The 26,762-nt window shown below is 40.1% G+C and overlaps 1 protein-coding gene across 14 annotated transcripts in view; it reads left to right on the top strand.

Annotated features, from left to right (window-relative positions):
- Nucleotides 1–26,762, top strand: part of CEP128 (centrosomal protein 128) — a 278,921-nt gene that overhangs the window by 77,059 nt on the left and 175,100 nt on the right. For all 14 annotated transcript variants that reach the window (XM_060181353.1, XM_060181351.1, XM_060181361.1 and 11 more), the window contains 4 exons: nt 740–1,090; nt 7,191–7,841; nt 11,792–11,956; nt 25,624–25,800. In XM_060181353.1, coding sequence (XP_060037336.1) covers nt 740–1,090; nt 7,191–7,841; nt 11,792–11,956; nt 25,624–25,800 — 1,344 coding nt within the window. The remainder of the gene's footprint in view (nt 1–739; nt 1,091–7,190; nt 7,842–11,791; nt 11,957–25,623; nt 25,801–26,762) is intronic.

Genomic DNA, 26,762 nt, shown 5'->3' with positions numbered 1-26,762 from the left:
TCTCTCTTTCCCTCTCTTTTGTGTTAGTAAATACATATTTAAAAAATAAACGCATTGTTTCTCCTCAGCAAGTCTTGTATTTTAATGATATCATTCCTATTTTAATGATAGTTATTTTGAACATACATATTATCTCCTTTTGGGTAATGGCAGAGAAAATATAGGGGCCAGGTGGTGGCATACCCAGTAGAGCATGCATGCTATAGTGCATAAGGACCTGGGTTCAAGCCCCCGGCATCCACCAGCAGGGAAGAAAGTGTCATGAGCACTGCTGCAGTCGTCTCTCTGTTTCTCTCTCCCTATCTCTCCTTTCGCTCTCAGTTTCTTTCTGTCCCTATCTAAAAATAAATAAATTCTAAAGAAAGAGAAAATATTTTTAACTTAGTTTTTTCAAAAATATTTTATTTATTTTATTTTTGAGAGAGACACACAGAGAGAAATACCAGAGCACTACTCAGCCCTGGCTTATGGTGGTGCGGGGGATTGAACCTGGTTCTTTGGAGCCTCAGGCCTGAGAGTCTGCTTGCATACCTATCATGCTATCTCCCCCACCCAAGAAAATATTTTTATAAAACTATTTCCAATACACGTGATTATGAAATATACAGAAAACCATTCACATTCTCTAGACTGATCACTAATAAAATGTACTCATCTCATTTCAGCGCCATTAGGGATGCTTGTACGTTATCCGTTTGACAAGCATAGGTTGCTCACACCTCGTGCTCTTTGCTCCTAGAACCTGACATGTGACTTGGAGAGCAGGGAAAAACAGCAGCTCCAGATGCTGGATCAACTCAGGGAGCTCCAGGATCACTTTGCCACCTGTGATGCCAAGCAAAAGCATGCTGACCTCCAGATCTCAGAGCTGACTCACCACGCCGAGGATGCCGCCAGGCAGGCTGAGCAGTACCTCCTGGACTTCCAGCAGGCAGAGGCTCAGAGACTGGAAGCGGAGAAGAGGAGAGAAGAGCTGAAACTCAGAGCTCAGGAGTCCATTAGGCAGTGGAAGCTTAAGCATAAGAAGTTAGAGCGGGAATTGGAGAAAAAATCGGAAGCCCTTGGTGAACTGACAGGCAAGAATAATCAGGTATGAACCCTAAATTCCCGAGAAATTCCTGTTTCATTTTATTTTCATTTAAATCTATTTTACTTTTCTGTTTGCTGAGTCCAACCATTCATTCATTTGTTCTCGAAACAGATGCTTGTGTGCCATCCTGTGCATGTAGTCTAGTAAGATATCCTAATAACGTCTATGTTGCTGCTGTGCCAAGGTAAAAAGGAATATAGTTTTTGTGTGTGTGTGTGTTTTTTAACCTTTTGGAAACGTTTTTAAATATTCCAGGACTTTTCATAGCTGTCCCTTAAGATAGATCCACTTCCCCTCCCCCTGTTTAGCTTAGTAAATTGTTCTTTTTTTTTTTTTTTTTTAAATCACTAAGTGTTTTCTAAAAATCCATTGACATCCCCCTGTTTTTGCAACTCTAATATTGCATTTAAAATTCCCACTTACCTATATCAAAAAAAGTGTCTGGAAATGCACTAGTTGCCTCTGGCTCACTTTTCGGCAGAAGCTATCAGTGTAATAATGGTCATAGTTCACGGGTGCTGCTGGTCCTCTCACTGACTGAGCAGTGCTCTGAGGCCCTGATCCGCTGGGAGACTGTTTGCTGCCCTTTGGATAGCAACAAAAAAACATCTTACTTCTAAGTATGCATTTCCAACAACGTTTTTTTTCTTGTGCATCGATTACCTAAAGGGATTTTATCCTCTTAGGTTGATTTTTGAGCTAGATCTTTGGGTTGAATTAAACTCAGATGCTTATAGGGCTGGACACAGCACCATGCACAAGGACCTGGGTTCAAGTCCTCCGTCCCTACCTGCTGGGGCAACACTTCATGAGTGGTGAAATAGGTCTGCAGGTGTCTGTCTTTCTGTCTCCCTCTCTATCTTCCCATCCTCTCTCAATTTCTCTCTGTCCTATCAAGTAAAAATTAGAAAGAAAAAATATCCTCAGATGTTTATAATAAGCAGCGAAGTCATGATTGACTGTCACCCATATTTAGCCTGAGTCTATGACTTGCCACTTGTCAAGAACTCTGAATAGCCTAGAAGGATCATCGTCTGCTGAAGTCGATTTCTGTCCAAAGAAAACAAGACGTAACACAATTTCATCTGTATAACCAGTCGTTCCCGTGGAGTTACAGGCACTTTTTTAAGACAAGTTGTCATGAAAAAGTTGCTTTTCCTTTCATATATGAATTTGTTTTTCCCGTCACACAGAAGATGAGGGAAGTGAGCGTTGTGCTTACTGTGGAGTACTTTTTCTGACACATGTTGATGTGACTGCATGTCTTAGCGTGAAAGCGATTCTCAAGTTTTTAAACTCAACCTGAACTTACTAGGCCCCCCAAACGGCCCTACCTTGGTTATCCTCTTACCACCCCAGTCTGGCAACTGTTTCTGTGAATCTGACTAAAGGAGGGGGGAGGTAGCTGGAGAGGACAGTGGTTGGGTGGATGGATTGATTGAGAGTCTCATTTAATGAGAGAAAATTTAGAAGCGTTTGTGTCATCAGACAGTATCCTAATCCATGGTGCTAAGAGTTTTCTAGATTGAGCTTCTCAGAATATTCAAGAATTGTTAAACAGTCATTTCGCAGAATACTCCTGATATAATTATTTTTATCACTTAGCATTGCTAATGATAAGCAAAGAAGTAGTTTTAAAGTGATTGCAGCAGTTAGGGTAGTATCTCAATTATCACAGCAAGCATTGTAATTTCCACTTTAAAAGCCTTAAAAATTAATGCAGCATGTCACAGAGCAATGGTTAATCAAGGAAGAAAGGGTAACAGGTCTTTTACTGAAAACTGAAGCGTATGGTAAGTCTGTGGTGTGGAAATACATTGCAAATAATTTACCTCTAAGAAGTTTTTAATTCCTAATAAAATCACAAAGCTACTGTAAGGCAATAGTAATATAGATTATTCCTTTCCTCTCTACTTAAGAAAAATTCATTCTTTTCTCTTTTTTAATTAGTGATTTAATATTGATTTACAAAATTATAAAATAACAGGGATATAATTCCACACCTTTCCCAGCACCAGAGTTCTGTGTCCCCATTTCCTCCATTGGAAACTGCAGTAGTTCTCCCAAGATTGCAGATATGGGGTGCCTATTATTTCCATAACTATCTACATATATATTTGTCCATTTTTTCCTACATTCCTGCCTTCTCTTCCTTTGTAAGCCACACTTACTACTTCTGAGTGACCACCCTTCCTTTTTTTTTTCCCCTCTTCTTGTTTTCTTACATTTTAGGACTAATTATTTTCAGTGGTGACTCTAGAGTATATTTGGAAGAATATTAAGGTAAAAAAGATGCTGACTTACAATGAAAACCCCCAGATAATTTGCAGGATTGCTTAATAAGTAGCCTTGTTGAACACTTTATATGCTCAAATGATGTAATTTTTGTAGATGCAGAGTCTTTTGACTACTTTTCATCTCTTTTTCTCCTCAGCAGAATTTATTTCCTGCTGTGATCTCCCACTTAAAAAATACATTTCAATATTAAAGGTTTTATTTTCTTAAAAGTTGTTTGGATTAATTTATTTTGCTTGTTATTTAAACATGCATATTCTTTTTTTTTTTTTCTTTTATTATTATTATTTTTTTAATTTATTTTCTTTTGTTGCCCTTGTTTTATTGTTGTAGCCATTATTGTTGTTGTTATTGTTGTTGTTGGATAGGACAGAGAGAAATGGAGAGAGGAGGGGAAGACAGAGAGGGGGAGAGAAAGACAGACACCTGCAGACCTGCTTCACCACCTGTGAAGTAACTACCCTGCAGGTGGGGAGCCGGGGGCTTGAACCGGGATCCTTATGCCGGTCCTTGTGCTTTGCGCCACATGCGCTTAACCCGCTGTGCTACAGCCCGACTCCCTAAACATGCATATTCTTATAAAATTACTGTGTTTGCTAATTTCTTGCTTGGGGAGATGTGTTATTATTATTTGTAAAATGTACTGTTTTGGGAGTCGGGCTGTAGCGCAGCGGGTTAAGCGCAGGTGGCGCAAATCACAAGGACCGGCATAAGGATCCCGGTTCGAAGCCCAGCTCCCCACCTGCAGGGGAGTCGCTTCACAGGCGGTGAAGCAGGTCTGCAGGTGTCTGTCTTTCTCTCCCCCTCTCTGTCTTCCCCTCCTCTCTCCATTTCTCTCTGTCCTATCCAACAACGATGACAACAACAATAATAACTACAACAATAAAAAAAAAACAACAAGGGCAACAAAAGGGAATAAATAAAAAAAATAAATATTTAAAAAAAAATGTACTGTTTTATATAGTTTTTTTTTTTTAGTGGTTGAAAAATAAGAATCAGAGCTGAAATGCATAGGTTTTTATTTGCATTCAGTCTTACCCTATATAATTAAGGAAGACTAAAGTACCAATATACTCCAGATATGCAGAAAAATGAGATTTCCCCCCCCTCCCCCCCCAGTTCCCTATCTCTTGGTTCAGTCAAAAACCAAACCAACCAAACAAAAAACTATGTACTTTTGATCAGGTCTTTGAGGAATTGGCTCCTACTCCTATAACCACCACCATTTTGAACATGATCCTAACCTTATTAATTTTTTTTTTAAATTTGGAAGCAGGGTTTGCTTGGTTAGAACATTACCCCCCTTGTTCCTGACTGTTATTTATTTTTTCCAGTATGCCTCCACATTTTTCAGGGATTTTTGGCATCCCCCAACCTTTTTGACACATGTAATTCTTACCACTCACTGCCCTTGGTGACCTCAAAGTTGAAAGCAGCAGTTCATCAGAATTTCCTTCCTCTTTGTATCTGGCTGATTGCACAGCTCATAGCTACAGCACAAGGTTTGTCTAGACCTTGTCTCTAGTATAAGAATTATCAGTGTCATAAACCATCAACATTCTGAATATTCTCAAATAACCTTATCTTCTAGGACTGGAAAGGGACCTTATAAACGACACCCATTTTTTACTTTATTTTTTATTTCCACTAAGTTTCAACCCTCTTCTCTTACTGGAAATAACTTCAGCATAGACAGAGAATCTGGTGACACCAACTATTAGGTTCAAACTTGCAGATGTCTATCTACCAAAGCCCAAACGTATTTTTTTCTCTGCTTTTATATAGATCAGCTTTAATCTAGATTCATCTTTCTCTTGCAAACCTTTCCAAAGCATGCAAAAAGTATGCGATATAGTCCAAAATGTTCCCACTGGTCCATACTCTGAGTTAGGACACAAACATCCTAAGGTATGAATCCCGATGGTTGAACAGACTGCATCCAACAGCACAGCAGATTTTTGCCAACCTGATTTTGCCAGTGCTCAGAGTCAACCTGGAAGTGGATTCTCCCCCTATTTTAAGCTAAGATCGCAGGGCAGCTGACCTTTTGCATTTGACCTTTAAATATATATATATATATATATATATATATATATATATATATATATATACACTAAATATATTCATGGTTATATAACTTTGGGAATAACCAGGAGGAAAATGGAGGTTGTTTTAAACCTCAAAGTTTGTTGGAATTTATTGCATTGTATAGAAATATAATACATCAGGGTGTCGGGCGGTAGCACAACAGGTTAAGCACAGGTGGTGCAAAGCGCAAGGACCGGCCTAAGGTTCTGGTTCGAGCCCCCGGCTCCCCACCTGCAGGGGAGTCGCTTCACAGGTGGTGAAGCAGGTCTGCAGGTGTCTGTCTTTCTCTCCCTCTCTCTGTCTTTTCCTCCTCTCTCCATTTCTCTCTGTCCTATCCAACAAGGACAACATCAATAACTACAACAACAGTAAAACAACAAGGGCAACAAAAGGGAATAAGTAAATAAAAATAAACATAAAAAAATTAAAAAAAAAAGAAATATAATACGTCTTCCTTTAACCTTGGCTGTATATTCAGCCATTTTTCATGACTCACATGACAACACCATGACATCAGCTTGGGACTGGTGTAGTGCTACTTTGGTGTTTCTTTTCTGTCTTTCTCTGAAACTAGAGGAGTGAAAAAGTTGACTAGGCAGTAGTAGACTCATGAATGTACAAGATCGTAGCAATAAAATTTTTTTCTGAAATTATTATATAGCCATTCATAACCGACGTCAGATTTAATTCAGTTTCTTTCGGTCAGTGCTCAGCCTCTTCCTGGTCTCTATTAACGATAACTGCTCATGCTACTTTGTACTGTTTTTCCCTTGTGTGAATATTTCTTTTTGAATTATAAATTGTTTTACATTATAAATTGTTTTACACTGATCTTTAAAATGAAGAAGGCCTTTGCTTGCGTCTCAGCTCACCCCCCCCCCGCCCCCCAGTGTCAAGGCTTGGTGGATATTAGATCACAGGCCCAGAGGCTGTTCTTGATGTCAGGTAGAAAAATAAAGCTTCTGCCTTTCCACTTGCACTGATGCGTGGTGGAAGTTAGAGGGCTAATTCTTCATTTCTGCCTTCCTCACTATAAATGCTAACCTCCCCCCAAAAAGCTAACAAAGAGTCATATATATTTGACCTCTTCATTTTTTCTCGAGTCCCTTCCTACCCTCTCCTAATCTTAAACTAATCCGAATTCTACTTCCATGAAACTTCCAAGACTCCCAGTTATATACTAGTACGTTCCTTGTCTCGACTGACATTTTTTTATTTTTAAATGATTGCTAGCACCATGACTTTTCTTAGATTGTATCTGGGCACTTCTCCGTCTTGTTTTGGTCTTAGCCAAAAGGCCTAGGAGTGATGTGTTACCTGCCATACTTGTGGTGTAGTATCTCCTTTTTAAGTGTGTTTCAATGCTGTGCAGATCATTGTGATTGTAAGTAGTATTATATCCACTTATGGCAATTTATAATTAATGGCTTTCCCTACTCTCTTGCTAAGTTCTTGTCATATTTTTTAATTATTATTTATAATCAAGGGTTGTTGTTTTGGTAATACACATCTGAAACACGTAACTATTACCCCCCCCCTTCAAAATAATTGTAGTTTTCTCTTTTTCCTAGATTAAAAACCATTTGCCATCAATAAAAGAAAAAAAAATAGGAGATCTTATCTGAGAACCTTTTTCTTCTCCTTGTAGATTAATTTTTATGTTCTGGTGGTATCTCTGATAAAGGCTAGAATAACTTTTTCTTTCTTAATCTGACAGATTCTAAAAGAAAGGGACGAATTGAAAAGTCAACTTTATGCAGCATTGCAACAAATAGAGAACCTTCGAAAGGAACTGAATGATGTCTTAACCAAGCGTGCCCTTCAAGAGGAGGAACTTCATTCTAAGGAGAAGAAATTAAATGATGTTAAGGCCCATCATGCTGACCTTGAACTAGAAGTCAAAGATTCTGTGGACACCATCCAGAGGCTAGAAACTGAATTGAAAAAGCAGACCAAGATGCAGAGTCAAGTGAAAGTTGAGAAAGCTCACCTAGAAGAAGAAATTGCAGAGTTAAAGGAAAGCCAGGCCAAGGACAAAGCTCAACTTCTGGCGATGCAAGAGTCTGTCAAGGACTTGAGTGTCATCCGAGCAGAGCTCGCTAGTAAACTGGCAGAGGAGCAGAAAGCCAGGAAAGAGGTGCTTAAGAACCTCTCCGACCTCAAGCTGCAGGCCACGTCTAGGGATGAGGAAGCAGGCGCAATCATCACACAGTTAAAGCTAGAACGAGACGTGCACCAGAGGGAGCTGGAAGATCTCACATCGTCACTGGAGAGTGTGAAAATAAAACACGAAGAAAATATCCAGGAGCTGATGAAGCACTTCAAGAAAGAAAAGAGTGAAGCTGAGAATCATATAAAGACTCTGAAGGTACTTGTGTTGGATTACTCTGATGATACTGAAGGATTTTTTTTTTTTTTCCCGGTGGCTCATGAAGTTAATAAAGCTTAACTTTTAGAGTTCATTCTGTATTCCCAAGCACTGACGGGAAGATAAAACCAACAATAAAGAGTCTTATTCATGACCGTATGGCCAGGTTGAAATGAGTGATAGCAGCCACCCAGGAATACCTATTTTAGAGCGTGGAAGCCCTTTAAAAAGAGCATCTAGCTACTCGGGGAGTTCAGGAAAGGCAGTGGTGGCAGTGAGTCATGGACCTGAAATGCCCCTCATTCACATCTATGACCACCTAAAATATACAAGGCAAAGACTTGTCACGGCCATAACTACTGCGCCCACAGCTCTTACTAGGACGGTGACTAGAATCATGTTAGGAGCTTTGTCCCACGATTTTTGATATCTACCCCTTCTTTTCCAAATCAGTGTTGTACCATGAGAGAGACCATTTACTAGCATGATGATGAGGCGTGTGGCAAAGCTGTCCCTCCGTTCTGCTTTATTTCAGTCTGAAACACTTATCATCATGCAATACAGTTTCCATATTATTTATTTTTAGCTTCTCTCTAATAGAATGAAATAGACTAGGATTTCAGTCTGTTCTACATATAGGTCTATCCTCAGTGCCTAAGTCAACCCCCAGAACACACCTGTTAATAGGCAGGTGAGTAAATGATTAAATCTGCAGTGATTAACTGTGATTTTCCCCAAAAACTAGAATGCAGCTTTTATAAGAATACATGTGACAAAAGATGAAATTCTACTTATTCATTTATTTACCTTTTCAAATCAAAAGTAGGAGAGATACAGAACCAGAGTAGCATTCTGGAATCCAACTCAGGAGCTAATGTTTGAGAGCCCCGTGTTTTATCTGTTATGCCACCTCTTGGATTGCCAGTGTATTGAAATCGCTGCTATCTTGAGTGCTCACGCCTATTTTGAGACTTCTCCTACACAGCCTCACAGCCTGCTGATAATAGTGGATTTGGGGCCATTGATTGGGGTGGGAAGAGCAGAACAGAGTCTAGAATAGGGAAGAGACCCTTAACTGTGTCTGATGGAGGTTTCACCAACTGTCTGATGTGGCATTATTGTGTGCCAGCAGGAGAAGATATGTCTGGAAAAATGAAATGCTAGCAATTGTAAGACTGCTGTCTGTGATGTGAAATAGGAAACAGAAATTCAATATTGATTAACTGTGACAGTATGACTCAAGGCTTGATAAAGATAGAAGCAGAGGCAGAGATATGCAGGAGAACATGTATGTCTCTTTGCTCTGACTCCCTCTGCCATGCGTGTGACATGCCTGTGTGCATCTCTCTGTGTGTAGACTGGGAGACTGATCTCCTCGTCCTGTAGGGAGATTTCTGCAGACATTTTAGGTGAGATAACAGTGGCACTTGAACAAGTCACCTGCATGCAGAGAATATGAAATGAGTCAGTGTTCTGTAGTACTTCTGAGATCACGGGCTTTTCTTTTTTCTTTTAGTTTGGAGGGCCAAGTTCTAGAAAGAGCATTGTAGTTGCTCTCTAAAGTGGCAAATAAGAAGAAAGAAGAAAGCATCATAAGAATTTAAAAGAATCAGAATCCCAGAACACTTCCTGTTACATTATATTACTGATAAGGACTATATACCTGATTTTCATTATTTTATTACTCATTAAAATGAGTTGGTAACAGTGATAAACATATGAACTTATGTCCTGAACTGAATAATTGGTGATTTATCACCCCTATTTTTCCCACACATAATCATGATATTTTCCCCATTAAGAGACTGCCTTTTCCTGGTCTTTTTTTTTTTTTAAGATTTAACTGTAACATTATATATATTCTAGCTGCTATTAATACTTAAAGTTTATTGGGTTTTCATCTAATTTATAATTAAAATTTTTTTTTTAATTTATTCCCTTTTGTTGCCCTTGTTGCTTTATTATTGTAGTTATTGTTGTTGTCATCATTGTTGGATAGGACAGAGAGAAATGGAGAGAGGAGGGGAAGACAGAGAGGGGAGAGAAGGACAGACACCTGCAGACCTGCTTCACCTCTTGCAAAGCGACCCCCCTGAGGTAGGCAGCCAGGAGCTGGAAGCAGGATCCTTACGCCAGTCCTTGCACTTTGTGCCACCTGCGTTTAACCCGTTGCACTACTGACCAACTCCCCCTAATTTATAATTTTAATACAGTCATCTTGTTGAGTCTTTCATTAGAATTAAAAGACCTAGGGCTGGAATTCTATACTTTGCCACTTGCTGACCATATGATCTTCATTTTAAAAATCGTTTCACTTATTACATGAGAGAAAGTGTATGTCATGAGACAGTGAAGGGGAGAGCATGTCTGAGCACCAGTCTGGTCATACAATGCCAGGGGTCAAACTCGGAACCTCAGTCTTCAAAACCTAGGGCTCTGCCAGTTAGCTGAGCTTTGTCCCTGATCACTGACGGTACGATCTTGGCCAAACTGCTTGCCTTTTCTGTTCCTCACCAGCAAAAGGGCAACAGAAAATATCTTTATCCCCTGGCTTCTGTAAGTTTGGCACTGCCTTTAAACCTCAGCATAAATAGAAACGTAATAAAGCCACAAAAAGAAGTAAGTTCTTAGTTAAATTTAGGCACTGGCATGGTGGTTAAGTGTGTTACAATAGGCTCTTTTGGGGGGAAGGGTGACACCCTGCTTGTAGCATTTGTGGTGTTTCAAGGTAAAGAAAGCCAACTGGGCTAATCTCAAGCTACGCAAGGAGACATGACTAGAGAGAGTACCTGAGAGAGAGGCACTGGGAATGTACCTGCACGTCTCTGGCATTAGGGCAAAGTCTTTTTCTCCTCTGTTTTTACAGGATACAAAGGAAAAGTCAACCTACTGAAATTTAAAATCATAATTGAACACTTTTCTTAAGGAGAGACTACTTTGTAATTTTTTTAGGGTCATGAATATAGGATTACTCATGAAATTCACTTCCTTTGTATGTAAACATATTATATGTAGTTACTTAGTTACCATTATTGATTGATATGTGTGAACGGCTAACATTGTGGATAGCATCCACTTGTTTTCTCAAACTTATTACTTTACGTGCTTTTTGAAAGGTAGTGACAGAACAGTGAAAGCATGGGGCTCCTGAAAATTCCTGAGTTCAGTTCTTAGCTCTGCACTTAGTCTACTGCGTGCCTTCATTGTATGGAAAGTATTCATTTTTTTGGGGGGAGGGGTGTGGCTGTGCTCACCTACCTGGTTAAGTGCACATAGTATTAAGCTTAAGGATCTGGGTTTGAGCCCCTTGGTCCCCACTTGGGGGGGGGGAGGAATGCTTCACAAGTGGCAAAGCAGGTCTGTAGGTATCTTTCTCTTTCCCTATCTCCCCTTCCTGTCTCAACTTCTCTCTGTTCAATAAAATAGAAAAACTAGCTGCCAGGAGCAGTAGTGCCAGCACTGAGTCCCAGAGATAATCCTGGTGGGGGGGGGGAGAAAAAAAAGATACACACACAGAGTTTTTCACAAAAACCGAGATTGTGGTTGAACAAGAATGTTTTAAGCTCCTTTTGTACGAGGAAGCTGAACAGTCAGTGATAACTAATACTACTTCTCTTTGTTTTGTTCTTAAATAATTCTTACTGCTTTATAACATAGTTTGCTTCCATTGCCAAAACACTTAGCTTAAGCCTTTAGCACTTTTCCTTGAGTTTTGTGGCAGTTTATGTTTGCATCTGTCTCTCTTACTGTTCTGGTCTATTATCTTCACCTTTTAAACTTACTCAGTGTTCAGGGAGTGGTAAGGCATGATTGTGTAAGTGCAAAAAACACGTGTGCATCTGTGTTTGATAGCAGAATCTTGGAGAAGCTGCACATTGATATGATAGATAGGTAGTTTGGTATGCGGTCTAACGTGATCAGTGGCTTTCTCTTTTCTCTTTTTTTCTCAGGCAGAAAACTTAGAAGATAAGAATATGACAAAAGTCCACCTGTCCCAGCTTGAGAATTTGAAATCACAGTGTAACCGATTGACAGAGGAGTTGACTCAGACTGAGAATGAGAACAAAAAACTGAAGCTAAAATACCAGAGTTTAAAGGACCAGCTAGAGGAAAAGGTAAAAATGTGAATTGTGATTTAAAAGGGATTTGAACTTTTACTATTTTTGTCTGAGACATATTTTAGTTGAATGCTATCTCTCACAGGAAAAATACATTGATGTTAGAAAAGTGAGAGGTGTTTGTTATAGTGCTAAATTTTTTATTCTTTCAACCAAGTAGTAATAAATACATTTGGCTTTGACTTTCTTCTGGATTTTGAAATAGGAGTTTATAGGTAGGCACGCAGCAAAGATAAAACATTTTTGTACGTTGGGGAGCTACAATATGTCAGACATTATACCCACTGATTAATGTGAATCTGTCCACTTAATTACCTGATCTTGTGTGTTACATTTTATTGTTTTCTTTTTCTAGTTTTTAAACATCATTTTTATTGGGGAAATAATGGATTTTAGGGTAGTGGTTGACACATGGGCGCGGTTTTTCATCTTCCTGTGATAGGTGTCTGCACATCACTCCTGCCACCAACTGCAGGCCTCCACCATCTTGCACTTGATTCTTGGCACCCTGACAACCCACTTCTGTCCCCCTCCCCCCAGAGTCCTTTGCTTTGGTCCAATGCATCACACCAGTCTGTATTTTCCCTTTCTTTCCTTGTTTTTTAAATTCTTCCTATAAGTGAGATTGTTGGGTATTTGTCCTTTTTTTTTTTTTTTTTTTTTTGGTTTACCACTCTTCACATGATTCCTCCAAGTTGTTCCACCCAAGATGAGACAATCTGATTTTATCATCTTTTAACAGCTGAGTAGTACGTACATGCACAATTAGTCATTGATCTGTTGTTGGGCATCTAAATTGTTTACAAGTTTGGATTATTACAAATTGTGCTGCTATGAACATAGGTCTCTTTGAATAAGTGTTTTTTGTCTTCTTTAGACAAATCCCTAGGAGAATAATTGCTAAACTTTGGGATAGTTCATTTCTAGTGTTCTGATGCATCTTAAACTCGTTTTCCACAAGTGTTGGGCCAATATACATGCCTACCAGCCTTGTAGAAGGATTCCCTCCCCCCACCCCCACATTCTCACGGATATTTGTTGCTGTCCTGTCTAATATATGACATTCTTAGAGGTGTGAAGTGGCATCTCACTCATGTCCTTACTTGCGTATATATGATAGTCAGTGGCTTGGAGCATTTTTAAAGATTCTTTTCTTTTTATTTATTTATCTTTATTCATTGGATAGAGAGTAAAATTGAGAGGGAAAGGGCACTTAGAGAGGGAGAGAGTCAGAGACACCTGTACCCTTGCTTCACTATTTGTGAAGCTCCCTCCTGCAGGTGGGGACTGGTGGCTTGAATCTGGCTTCTTGTGCATTATGACATGTGTGCTCAGCAGAGAGCATTTTCTCATATGTTTGTTAGTCCTCCGGATCTCTTTGCTTATGAAGATTCTGTCCATAAATGTTGAGGAAAACCGAGGGAACTTAACAGTCAAAATAAACAGCATGGTGATTAACTGCTCTCCTGTGATGGGCACTTTTTAGTGTTTATAGTGATCTTATGGAACTCATTCTATTATGCTCAATTTTGCAATTTTAGAGTAACTTTAGAAGTTCTGTAACCCCAGAAAATTTCCATCGGGGTCATTGCTTTCTTGTTAGCAGCTGTTCATGTTTATTTTGAGTTTGTGTTGTATGTCAGTCATTGGATAGAACACGAGATTTTTAGAAGTTCTTTAGTGGCAAAAGGTCAGCTAACAGTAGGTAACGGAATATTTCACTTTCTGTATCTTCCACCAGCTCCTTAGAAGAATTTGTAGTGGAGTGTGGTAGAAATGAAATGTGGAAGGGGGCTGGGCAATGGCGCAGCGGGTTAAGCGCACATAGTACTAAGGGCAAGGACTTACACAAGGATCCCGGTTTGAGCCCCGGCTCCCCACCTGCAGGGGGGTCACTTCACAAGTGGTGAAGCAGGTCTGCAGGTGTCTATCTTTCTCTCCCCCTCTCTATCTCCCCCTCCTCTCTCCAGTTCTCTCTGTCCTGTCCAATAAAGATGGCTGCCAGGAGAGGTGAAGTCTTAGTGTAGGCGTCAAGCTCCAGTGATAACCCTGGAGGCAAAAAAACAGAAACAGAAACAAAAAAAGGGCCAGGGGACTGAGTGCTGTGACGTTTGCAGAAGAACTAGGCTTAGTGTGGTTTAGAGCCTCTACTGCTTTGCATCATTTGAGGCAGGTGGTACACTAAGGAGGGACCCCTGTGAAAAGAAATGGTACTTACTTTACGAAGTGATAGAGGAGGCTTGATTGTTAATCAGACCAGACAGGCAGGCACTAGCATGATTAGTTTTGTTATTTAAGGACAGGAACTGAAGGTTGGTTGTTTTTGTACACCATGACCAAAAACAGAGCCTATAAAGAGTAGGGCATTTATAAATCAATTGTGTAGAAAGTGGTCTTTGTGTAACATGTGCGCCCAGCCAGATGTGCCACCACCTGGCCCTCTTGTGGTCTCTGTGTAAATACACACATACATAGGCGTGTGTTGATAAAACATTATGGACTTATTCTCCCTGTAATTATTACTATTATAGTAACTGTAACCAGCTGAAATCAAAGTGAAGCCTTGTTTATATGAAAAAGTGGTATTCTACTTCTATTCTTCCTTCCTTCCTTCCTTCCTTCCTTTCTTTCTTTCTTTCTTTCTTTCTTTCTTTCTTTCTTTCTTTCTCTCTTTCTCTCTCTCTCTTTCTTTCTCTCTTTCTTCCCTACCAGTGTTATCACTAGAGCTTGTTATATACAGGCTGATGGTCCCACTTCCAGCAGTTGTTTTTTTCATCATGTTTCTTTTTCATAGAGGATGAGAGTGTGGAGGGAAGAGCAAGAGGAGAGACACCTGTAGCACTGCTCCACCACTCGTAAGGCATTCCTCCCTGCAGCTGAGGACCAGAGGCTTGAAGCTGGGACTTGGTATATGGCCAGTTTGTGCACCATTGTCTGGCTTCTAATGGTATTCTTGCATGTTTGTCGACATATAGATACCCTGTGCTGCCTGTGATTAGTGTTTGTGCCCCACCTTAAAAAATCTCTATAATTTTGATCTTGTCTGTTGGTCTAGATCTTTGTATTTTTTCATGTCATTAATTAGGAAGTTAAAGACTACATCAAACTAAATAGAAAGCTTGAGCTCCGGTTAGCCTAGCGGTGGAGAAGAGAATTGCTGCACATAAGCACAGAATAGCAGAAACTCAGCATGTTTTCCACATGTATTCAGTGGGGATATGTGGGAACAAAACGCGTTCTTTCCAGTCTGATTATTCATCGTCAAGTGTTATTTTTCAGCTGTACATGACAAGGAGAACAAGTGGCATGCAACCAACAGAATTTTGATACAGACATAGAAGACTTTATCATAAGCTTCTTAATAGGAAAAAAGATAATGAAATACAGAGTTTCGGGGAGCCGGGCGATGGCGCAGCAAGTTAAGTGCACATGGTGTGAAGCGCAAGGACCGCTTGCGTGAGGATCCCAGTTCATGCCCAGGCTCCCCACCTGCAGGGGAGGGGGTCTTTTCACAATAAGTGAAGCAGGTCTGCAGGTGTCTGCCTGTCTCTCCCCCTCTCTGCCTTCCCCTCCTCTCTCCATTTCTCTCTGTCCTATCCAACAACGACATCAATAACAATACAACAACAATAATAACCACAAGGCTAACAAAAGAGGAGAAAAAAAAAGGCCTCCCGGAGCAGTGGATTCATGGTGCAGGCCCAGCAATAACCCTGGAGGCAAAAAAGAAAGAAAGAAGACACAGTTTCTCTTATCAATAGTATCATTGAAGTTTATTATTCCTTTTGCTTAATAATTTAGAGGATAATTTGATTTCTTCTCTTGTTCCAAACAGATCTTATTAATATTAATTTTTTTTGCTCTCCTGATATTTACCTCAAAACTCATAATACTATTTATTCTGTCAGAAGTCCATTCTCTTGAGTGGAATTTTTGAATCAGAGATACAATTTAGAACTAAATCATTTTGTTCTGCGGGTCAGCATCAGTGTTTACATAGTTAAGCTTTAATGTCTAACATATGTCTGTGCCTAATCTAACATTGAGAATGTTTTCTTAGCAGACTACTAGATTGGCTTTAATTTTGAGTGTATTTGTATATCTTAGAAATTATTGGTTTTTAAAAATTAAGTAAACATTTTCAGTTTGCTATTTTCAAATATATATGTTCTTTTGTTCTTATGTCTTATGAGTATAGCTATAGGACAGCAATTTGCTTTGCAGGTATATTTATAAACTAGGAGAAAAACAGTAAATTATAGAAAATTTCTGAGATTGTTTTCCTAAGTCTTTTGCAAATGTAATAAGGGCACTATTTTCAAGTACTAGCAAGAGAGTGATTTTACCTATTACATTCACATTAGAAATTCTGAAGTTATAAATTTAGATATTCACTTCTTTAAAAGGGAGCTTTCAGAAACTATGAAACTGTAGAAAGTGGAGAGGCTTTCAGGGACATCTCAAACCTTACCTTTATTGCCACCGCCTAGCAATTTATCACTCAAGTTTTTGTGAAAACCTTGTCAGCTGTCTTCTGTGTTCACGGACACACAGAACCCATTCAGGATGACACTCTAAACACAGGCGTCATGAAACGTTTTTCCAGACCATGTCTGTTTTGCCACACACTCGGCTACATGTGGCACTCTTTTTCAGGCTCCTTGTGTCTCTCCTGTTTTAAAGCCAGTCTGTCCCCCATCCTCTGTGATCCAGCCCTTTCCACATTTGGGGCATTCATCTGCCACTGTTACTGTTTCAATTCTAAGCAGAGCTGTGAGAGCACACTTCTGCTTCCAGATACTCAAAGCGGCAGCAAGCCGTAGGCCTTTGTTCACCTCACTGCACGTCTTTCTTTTCATGTGCGCATAGTCACAGCCAGAGAGTGGTGAGCCCACTCTGCTGAGCAGATACTCTTACTTGGGCACACATACTTAGTAGGATTGTCTAGCTGTGGGATTCTTAGTAGTAGATTCTTTACTAATTTCTGTTCTCCTGTCTCCCCCCCCCCCCCCCTCAGCTATTAGTAAGGTCTGCTTCATGTTTTACAAGGTATTGGTTGTCAGAAAAGTCACCGCACATCTGCATAGGAACATAGAAGAATATGTAATGCTTTTTCTGACAACCTAATAGCATGGGGCGTGTCAAAGGTGGTGTTTCTAAGAACATTAGGCATCAGTTTAATTCTAAAGTGTCCAAGAGCCTTAAATAATACCTCATTTTATAGTGGAGCTGATTCCGGCCCCAGAGAGTCACTTTCCTTAAATGCTCATCCAGATTGGCCAGTTCTTTTCTCACTGTATCAGGACCTGTAGGATCCCTTCCTAGACAGTATATAGATTTTTGTGGATTACCTTAGATGCTTTACTTGATCATATAATGACTTCTTGGCTCTATAGTTTAGGTTATTCTCTTTAGAAGACCTTGCTTTTTATATTGTTAATCTTTGGGCGATGATGAGAAGACCAACACTGGTTTTGAGGCATTGAGCGCTATATAGAATTCACAAGAAACTGAGTACTGAATGGGTTGGGAGTCACAAAAATGTATTTCTATTACTTTCCATCAGTCGCTTTATTTCTGTCATTTAAGAAGCGACATCAAGTAGCAAGTCTATGTTGGACACAAGCACTTAGGAAATAGATGTCACATAAAATGTACATCTTGAAAAATGGTAATTATAATTCCCATTTGCAAGTGTAATTATGATGTCCGTTTTTACAGATGGTGGAAACTGAGGTTGAGAGTATTATGACTTGCTCAACATCACATAGCTTGTGGTGGAAACAGGATATGAACACAAATTCCTTGTCTTTTTCCTCTTAACTTACTGCCAGTAAAATGACTCACACTTGTGTCTCTTCATTGAACTTTTAGTGCTGAATTTAAATTTAGGGTTATTATATTCAGCAGATTACCATGTATTCTTTGTTTTTTATTTTCATCTGACACACATTTTGGAACAGGACTCATAAGTGATTTTTGTCAGAAAAATCTAATTAAAACCTGATACTCCCACATAGAAGTTATCTGTGACGGGAAAAAATGAATCAGTATTGTTTGATTTTGTGTTTCAGTTCTAATTTGACCATCTGTTTAGGATTGCCTTTTTTTTTTTTACCATGCGGAAAAATATATATGATTGTCAGATGTCGGTTCCATAAAGTAGTCACTACTTTGCAACTCTACATATTTTTCTAATAACTTTTTGATAGTAGTAGGTTGAAGTCTGGTTTTAAATTTTTTCCAGAAGAGGGAGAAAGACATAGAAACAAGTGAGTTGTTGACTTCCAGTGATTAGTTCTTAGACTTTTGACCATCTTTATAACCTCTCTTTGGTGCTTCATCTAATTTAAGATTTCATGGATAGAATAAAACCGTGACTAATCTGTAAATAAAACTGTAAACTAACATCAGTTTGGAGGCAGATTTAAACCAGAAACTCTAAATAAAAACTAAGTTGCTCTGAGTAATTTCCTGTCAGATTCCTGACGTCTTAAAAAGCAACAATGAAATTGAAAATAAATTTGCTAAATTCAAGGTACAGTTAGGAATTTTGCATTTGTCGTTTGTCAAGTGTTCTTAATGGGACCACTTTAGTCGTTAAGTCCAGAGTCGTGCTGGACTTTTGCAGGGAAGGAATTTCAGTGTGAAGAGGTGAAGTGGCAGCACAGTAGGAATAGGGGCCCGTGCACAGAGGGCTGTGTGAAGAGGCAGACGAGAGATGTAAGCGGACACCAAGCCGTGCATGTGATCTCGGCTGGCCCAAGTGGAACACAGGTGTGGAGAATCTAGTTTTCAGACTCTGTTCCATTGGCAGTAACGTACCCACTAACCATTTGTAAGCAAAGACGTTTATGTAATCTTAATTTTATTTGCTTTTTGTTCCGATAACTCTCAGTTTAATGTCATCCGTGTTCCATGTGCACATTGGTGACTGCTGGCTTGTGTATATCCTACATTCAGTATACTCAGAGTTGGAGACATGATACCAAGGTCTGCTTTCTTGTTTCTGATTTGAACTTAATGACGAGAACTGTCATTTCATCTTTAGCTATCAGGACATGGAGTGGAAAGTAGTCACGTTGGGCACTTTCTTTTAAAATTCTGGGCAATCAGTTTGATTTAACTTACTGTAATGGGTTGCAGTATGGAAAAGAAAGAGAGGTAGGCCAAATGGAGAGTTCTGTTACACTGATTTCAGTGCTTTGCCCTAGTTTGCTTTCCTCGATTCTAAGCAGGAATGTAAAATATGCCCAGACTTGTTTTTACTGAATTTTTCTTTTCATCACCATTTAAAGGGCTGGTTGACTCAACCCATTTTGTTATTTAATGTCCAACAATGTTCTGTTAAACCTTAGAACAAACAAGGGATGTATGCTTATTTTATACACAAAATACTATCTGGACATTTGTTTTCAAACCTATCCTATTCTTTCATGAGAATAAATCTATGTGTAGACATACACAAAAAGACAACAAAGAAGAAGAAGAAAACTTGATGCTTTTAAAAGAACAGCACAAGCTTATACACCCTTTTCTGGAGATGAGTGACACATTTAAAAAAACTAAACACTCTTCCTTCATTGTGGATCTGTATGATGCTTGGAACAGGGACTATACTAGCAATACGCTTCAGGAATAAATGAAACACAGAAATTTATACAGGAAGATCTGTTGATAAAGTTCTAGGAGATACTCCGCTAGATGCTGTGTGCTGTGATTTATTTTTCCCTTTTTTTTTTTTTTTTTTTTTGGTAATTTATAGTGAGTTACAGTATCTTAAAATTATAATAGTATAATTCCACACCACACACACCATCAAAAATTTTGTTTCCTCACTCTCCTACCTCCCAAAGATAACCACTATAGTTTTCACAAGTCCTAGAAACAGTTTACTTGCTTCTCTTTCCTTTTCTTCTCTTCTCTTCTCTTTGCTTTGCTTCACTTCGCTTCACTTTTCTTTGCTTTTTCAAGTTCATGTATCGGCTCTCTCGATTCTGCATAGAGGTGAAACCGTCTGGTAGTTGCATTTCACCTCTAATTTCGCTAAGCATAGTCACCTCCAGCCCCATCCATTTTGTCCCAAAGGACATGAAGCTTTCCTCCTGCAGGAGGGTGCCAAGGGTTGAACCTGGGTCTGTGGACTGTAATGTGTGCACTCAACCAGGTGTGCCTCTACCTGGCCTCCTCTGTATCGATTCTGTATAGTTGTTGGATGTCAGTCACTTGTCCAGTGTGCAGTGTGCAAATATCTTCTCCCATTTACTTGAGTGCCCGGTTAACCTTGTGTAATTTGCTTTTGATGTGTAGAAGCTTTTAAGTTTCATTTAGTCTCATTTATTTACTCTTGCTTTCATTCCCCAGGTCTATGGGGTTGAGCTTCCAAATATATTTTTGATGTGGGGATCCTGTAAAGTTTCACTGATGTTTTCTTCTATAAATTTTAGAATTTGTGGTCTAATATCCAGATCTTTGATCCGTTCTGATTTGACTTGGTGTATGGCATTAGGTGTTGGTCTAGTTTCACTTCTCTGCACGCCGCTGTCCAGTTCTCCCAGTGCTGGGATTTTTTTTTAAGCTGAAGAAGAATGAGCCCTGTTCTGAATAAACTCATAGTCTGTTGCAGAAACAGACACAAAGGGCACACATATCAGTAAGGACTGGGGCAGAAGCACACGTAAAGTACCACATCAACACAGAGGGTGGGGTACCAGGTATCCCTACAAGCTCAGTTTTCTGTGGTTTATGTGGTGAGGAAGATGATGCCTACCACTGGACTTCTATAACAACTAAAATGTCCGTTTTAAAGAGAATGAATATGGCATGATCTCACTCATGGGCAGAAATGAAGAACAATAGGAAGAAAAAGTAGAACTTGAACTGGGCTTAGTGCATTGCACTAGACAGAGTAAAGGACTCTGGAAATAAGTGTTGGTGGGAGGGGCTTGGGTGGTGAGTGGCACACACATCACAGTGTGAGGGCACCCAGGCTCAAGGCCTGGTCCCCACCTCAGGAGTGAAGCTGCATGAGTGGTGACACAGTGCTGCAGGCCTCTCCCCCAGCCCATTTCTGCTCTCTTTCCCTTTCCTCTTACTTTGACTCTATGCAAAACAAATGAATAATATTGAAAAAAGAAATTCCTGGGAAAAGTAGCTGCAGTGGGCACCTGATGTGTTGCTAGTTTATTGACTGTTTTGTGAGACAGTTCCAACTGCAGTGTGATAATTTTTCAGACTTGACTTCCAATCTCTTATTACGCTCCAGGTAGATGCCCTCTTCTAGCTATTCTGTAATTTCCTCCCTGGATAGCTTTTCCTCTTGTATCTTAACTTGCCCGTAGTGGAATCAGTACTGTTGGCATAAGTCATCTCAGACTTCTATGGAGAGGCAGATCAATGACTTCCAGGCAGATCCGATTTTTGTTCGGGTTACATTCATGATTCACTTTGTAATGCTCGTGTCCTGGATTTAAGGCTTAGGCATAACAGTTATGTTGAGTTACAGAAATGTTTTTCATAAACTTTTGCATGATGTGTGCAGAGGCATAATTTCAGTAACTTGTGCTTCCAATTTGAATTGTTTTTTAAAATTTTTTTTGTAATTTTATTTATTTATTTCTCCTTTTGTTGCCCTTGTTGTCTTTTGTTGTTGTTGTTGTTACTGAAGTTGTCGTTGTTGGATAGGACAGAGAGAAATGGAGAGAGGAGGGGAAGACAGAGAGGGGAAGAGAAAGTCAGACACCTGCAGACCTGCTTCACCACCTGTGAAGCGACTCCCCTGCAGGTGGGGAGCCGGGGGCTCGAACCGGGATCCTCATGCTGGTCCTTGCTCTTCGCACCACTTGGGCTTAACCCGCCATGCTACCGCCCGGCTCCCCAATTACTTTGAATTATGTTGTGTTCATTTTAATTTCAGATTTCAATATTTTCTTATCTCTATTCTTATCCTATCACTTTCCTCTTGCTTACCTACTAAGATGACCTTGGGGCTGAAATACTGTCACAGTGCTTATTCAAGTTAGTTTTATTTTTTTTGAAGATTTTATTTATTTATTAATGAGAAAGATAGGAGGAGAGAGAAAGAACCAGACACCACTCAGGCACATGTGCTGCTGGGGATTGAACTCAGGACCTCATGCTTAAGAGTCCAATGCTTTATCCACTGCACCACCTCTCAGACCACCAAGTTAGTTTTCCATACAGGAGAAACGTTGACTTTACAAATTCATGGTTGACTTCGTCTTGTATGAGTTTACTCGTTTTCATGTTTTAAGGTGGTGTAGAATAGTTTTCATTTCATGTAATAACCACATTGGAGGTGAAGTGTGTTCTATGGGACTCTAAAGATATTGAAGGAACCTCCTAACTTTTGACAAAGGAGACAACAATTTGGACATGCTTTAGTTTTTTTTTTTTCCTTTTCTCCTCCAGGGTTATTGCTGGGCTCGGTGCCTGCACCATGAATCCACCGCTCCTGGAGGCCATTTTTTCCCCCTTTTTGTTGCCCTAGTTGTTGCAGCCTCATTGCGGTTATTATTGCCATTGTTGACGTTGCTTTGTTGTTGGATAGGACAGAGAGAAATGGAGAGAGGAGGGGAAGACAGAGAGAGAGGGGGAGAGAAAGATAGACACCTGCAGACCTGCTTCACCGCCCGTGAAGCGACTCCCCTGCAGGTGGGGAGCCGGGGGCTCGAACCGGGATCCTGACGCTGGTCCTTGTGCTTTGCACCACATGCGCTTAACCTGCTATGCTACCACCCAACCCCCAATGTATTATTTTTAAATTATGCTGTTTGTCGGATGTTAGGAAAGAAAGGATCCCTTGAAGATAGTCCTCAAAGATGCAATCTGAAGGCTGAAAAGTATTGTAGATGGTAGGTAAGTGGCAACAATTGAAGGCAAGCATCTTCACCTATAGGGCTGACAAAAAGAGATTGCTTTCTGGTAAGTAAACTAACAAAATGTTTGGAGCCAGGAAGTTAATTTTTCCAAGAGCTTCTGGATGGGAGACTTGGTGAAGTTTCTGATCTAGCTAAAGTGTTGTATAAACCTGGAATAAGAGTCTGCGCGTAGAAACCGGACTTAGATAAAGGCCAAAGCTAGGGAGATGGACTCAGCTTCTGTTGAACACTGCCCAGGAGAATGGAACTGCTTTTGTTACTGTGATTTGCAAGTCTTTGCTGTGGTGATGGGCACCCCTCCTGCTGCCTGCTGCCTGCTGCCATTTTAACGTTGCTTCATACAGCAAGCTCTCTGCTTGCATTTACTGTTCATTAAGCAACATTGTGATTCTGATTTGCTTTCCCATATAGATTGGTCAGCAGGGAATAAATGCACTGATTATGCGACATGAGCTTGCTGGTCCCTGTGACAGTCACGGTTCTCATCAGCGAGCAATGTAGTTAATTGAGGGGCTTCTGGCTTGTACATTAGTCTCTTGTGAGCTTAACATTACTCTCCTGCTGAAAGATGGCCGCACTCAGGTAACAGGAAGCAAAGCAAAGCCAGTTCCTAAGTTTATAGAGCTAAGCCCCAGGCTGGGGTGGTGAGCTAAGGTGAGCTAATCTGCAAGTAGTTAACAGTGTGAGAAGGTGAAAAAGGAGAAGGAGACAGCCTGAAGATAAATCAGATGGCAGGTTCTGAAAAGGCTCTGTCCTATTCCTTAGGGTGTATTCACTCAAATAAATTGCAGTGGAGGAAAGTATGTGTGATTCCTTTGACAAGTATTACTTTGCCTTTTACCATGACTTTTCTTCATTAGCCTATATTGTTTTCTTTCCTTCCTTTCCTCTCTCTTTCTCTTGATGGAAGCCATTCCCACAGGTGTGAGGTGATATACTAGTGTGGTTTTGATTTGCATTTCTCTGATGATAAGTGAGGTGGAGTATTTCTATTTTTGTTTCTTTTTAAAAAATCTTTCTTCTTAATTTATTATTGGCTAGATACAGAGGGAAATTGAGAGGGGAGAGGAAGATAGAGAGGGAAAGAGACAGAGAGACACCTGCAGCCCTGCTTCACTCACTACTCATGAAGCTTCTTCCCCCTATAGGTGGGGACCGGGGCTTGAACCCATATCCTTGCACACTGTAACACGTGTGCCAACGCCTGGCCGCCTGGAGTATTTCTGTATATGTCTGTGGGCCATGTGTATCTCTTCTTTAGAAAACTGCCTATTCAGTTCTTTGAGCCATGTTTTTCTTGAGTTATTATTTTTTCTTTTTGTGTACCAGTTTGATATTTAATATCAATTGCTTGTTTATTTATTTTTAACTAGAGCACTGCTGAGCTCTGCCTTATGGCTGCTTTATGCTAATGCTGGGAATTGAGCCACAGTCCTTTGGAACCTGAGACATGAAACTCTTTCTTTTTCTCCTTATTCTTCCCCTTGCCCTCTCCTTCCCCTTCCTCCTCCTCCTCCTCCTCCTCCTCTTCTTCTTTTAATTTTCATTTATAAAAAGGAAACACTGACGAAACCATAGGATAAGAGGGCCAAAGCTCCACACAATTCCCACCACCAGAACTCCGTACCCCATCCCCTAACCCTTATAGCTTTCCTATTCTCTATCCCTCTGGGAGTATGCACCCAGGGTCATTGTGGGGAGCAGAAGGTGGGAGTTCTGGCTTCTGTAATTGCTTCCCCGCTGAACATGGGTGTTGGCAGGTGGATCCATACTCCCAGCCTGTCTCTCTCTTTCCCTAGTGGGGCAGAGCTCTGGGGAAGCAGGGCTCCAGGACACATTGGTGGGGTTGTCTTCCCAAGAAAGGCCGGTTGGCATCACGGTAGCATCTGGAACTTGATGGCTGAAAGAAGAGTTAACATATAAAGCCAAACAAATTGTTGTTGACTAATCATGAACCTAAAGGTTGGAATATTGCAGATGAAGATTTGGGGCTCTCCATTTTGTAGATAGCTAGTAGGCATATTTTAGTTATATTCCAAAGGGCCCATGACTTTACTAGTTTTTTCTTTTCTTTCTTTCTTTCTTTCTTTCTTTCTTTCTTTCTTTCTTCCTTTTTTTTCTGAGCCTGACATCTGATATGCAGGTGGACCTAGGTTATTGCCTGGGAAGATGATGTCATGGTTGGAAAAAGGGCTAGAAAGCTGGATCAGGGAAGAGAGTAACTCCCAAATATGAGAAAGCTGTATAAATACTATTGACTGTAAACCCCATCAATTTGATCTGGGGCCCATATTCTGCTTAGGAGCCTATGTGACTTCTGCATCCCCGTAGATGTAGAAATGAGTAGAAACGTTCCAAGCTGCCCCAATTTCAGCACCCATCTTCCTCAGGTGTAGCACAGAGTATGTTGCCCAGCCTCCCTTCAGAGGATGGAACACTCTCTACCTTTGTTGATCCACATTGAGGGCAAGGTCTTATGGGTGCCCAGAAAGGGGTCTATTGTGTTGTTCCTGATAGAGATGACCAGTAACAGTGGAGAGAGGGATCTATTCGAGGTCTAGGCCTGTCAAGACTTGAAAGTCTTTTGCATAATCTTTGTTATCTCCCCATCTGCTGCACTGTTTTTTGAATTCACTATAACTTGACTTCCATAAATGAGTAGGACTAATATTTTAGTAACTTTGAGTTACTGTAGAGATGCTACAGTTGTTTTTACACCTCCATTTACTAACTGACTTCTGTTTTGATTTCTTTATGCCATAGGAAAGACAGATAAGCAATGAAGAAGAAAACTTAAGGAGGATGGAAGAGGCCAGATTGCAGCTCAAGGATCAACTTCTTTGCCTGGAGACAGAACAGGAATCCATTCTTGGTGTGATAGGGAAGGAAATTGATGCAGCTTGTAAAACTTTCTCAAGGGACTCCCTGGAGAAACTGAAAGTAACTATGAATTCTCATTCCATATTTGAGTTAGTGTGATAATATATGAATTACAGCAGGTGTTTATACATAATTGCATGGTTGTCACATTTTTATTCCCAAGAGTTTTATTTAAAAAATACTTCCATTTTTAGAATGAGTTACTTCATTGCATAGTCATGATAAAATTGAATTCATCATTGAATGTCTTGTCTTCTCCTACAAAAGGGCTTACAAATCAATCCCTTGAAATTAAGATAACTAAATTAAAAAATATTTTTAAAATTGTATTTATTAATACAAGAATGAAAAAGAGGAGGGTGGAGGAGGAGAGACGCACACTGGCCAGCGATTGACCCTGGGAGTCAGAGCCTTAGATCATGAAGCAATCATGAAAAGCTTTTGCATAACCATTAAGCTGTCTCCTTAGTCCAGAACTGGAAATTTACTTTTACACCGTCTTATACCTCTGTTTGGCTGTTGTCAGTATATCTTTGATTCCCATCTGTTAAGTGCTAGTTTCTGTGCAGTGGCTGTGTCGAGGTGCACCTGCACACCCAGCTTTATTGCAGTGTCTCCTTGTTGTGCTGTACAGATATCACTTGCTTTTTTAAAAATTTCATTTTACATATTGACAGTTTGTGGGAGTCCTGTACCAAACTAGCTTGTTGCTATCTTTTTTATCCCCCCAATGATATGTATAAATTTGTGCCCATTGTGTCACATGCAGATAATTCTGAAAGCTTCTAAACTTCACTCGTGTCACTACTGCTGTATCTGTTAGAATCAGCAGTGATCATTGATCTTTGATGACTGTTACTGTGGTATTGGGGTCTGAAACACAGCCATGAGTTAAAAGCTGAAGCCATGAACTAGTAAATGTTCTGACTGTGGCTGACAGTCCATCCCTCCATCTCCTCCTCCTCCTGGACATCCTTACTCTCCAGTCACAGGAGTGAAATTATGCCTATTAATGTCTGCTA

The sequence above is a fragment of the Erinaceus europaeus genome, chromosome 22, assembly GCF_950295315.1.
Source record: "Erinaceus europaeus chromosome 22, mEriEur2.1, whole genome shotgun sequence".
Taxonomy (NCBI): Eukaryota; Metazoa; Chordata; class Mammalia; order Eulipotyphla; family Erinaceidae; genus Erinaceus; species Erinaceus europaeus.
This window is presented reverse-complemented; position numbering and strand designations above follow the sequence as displayed.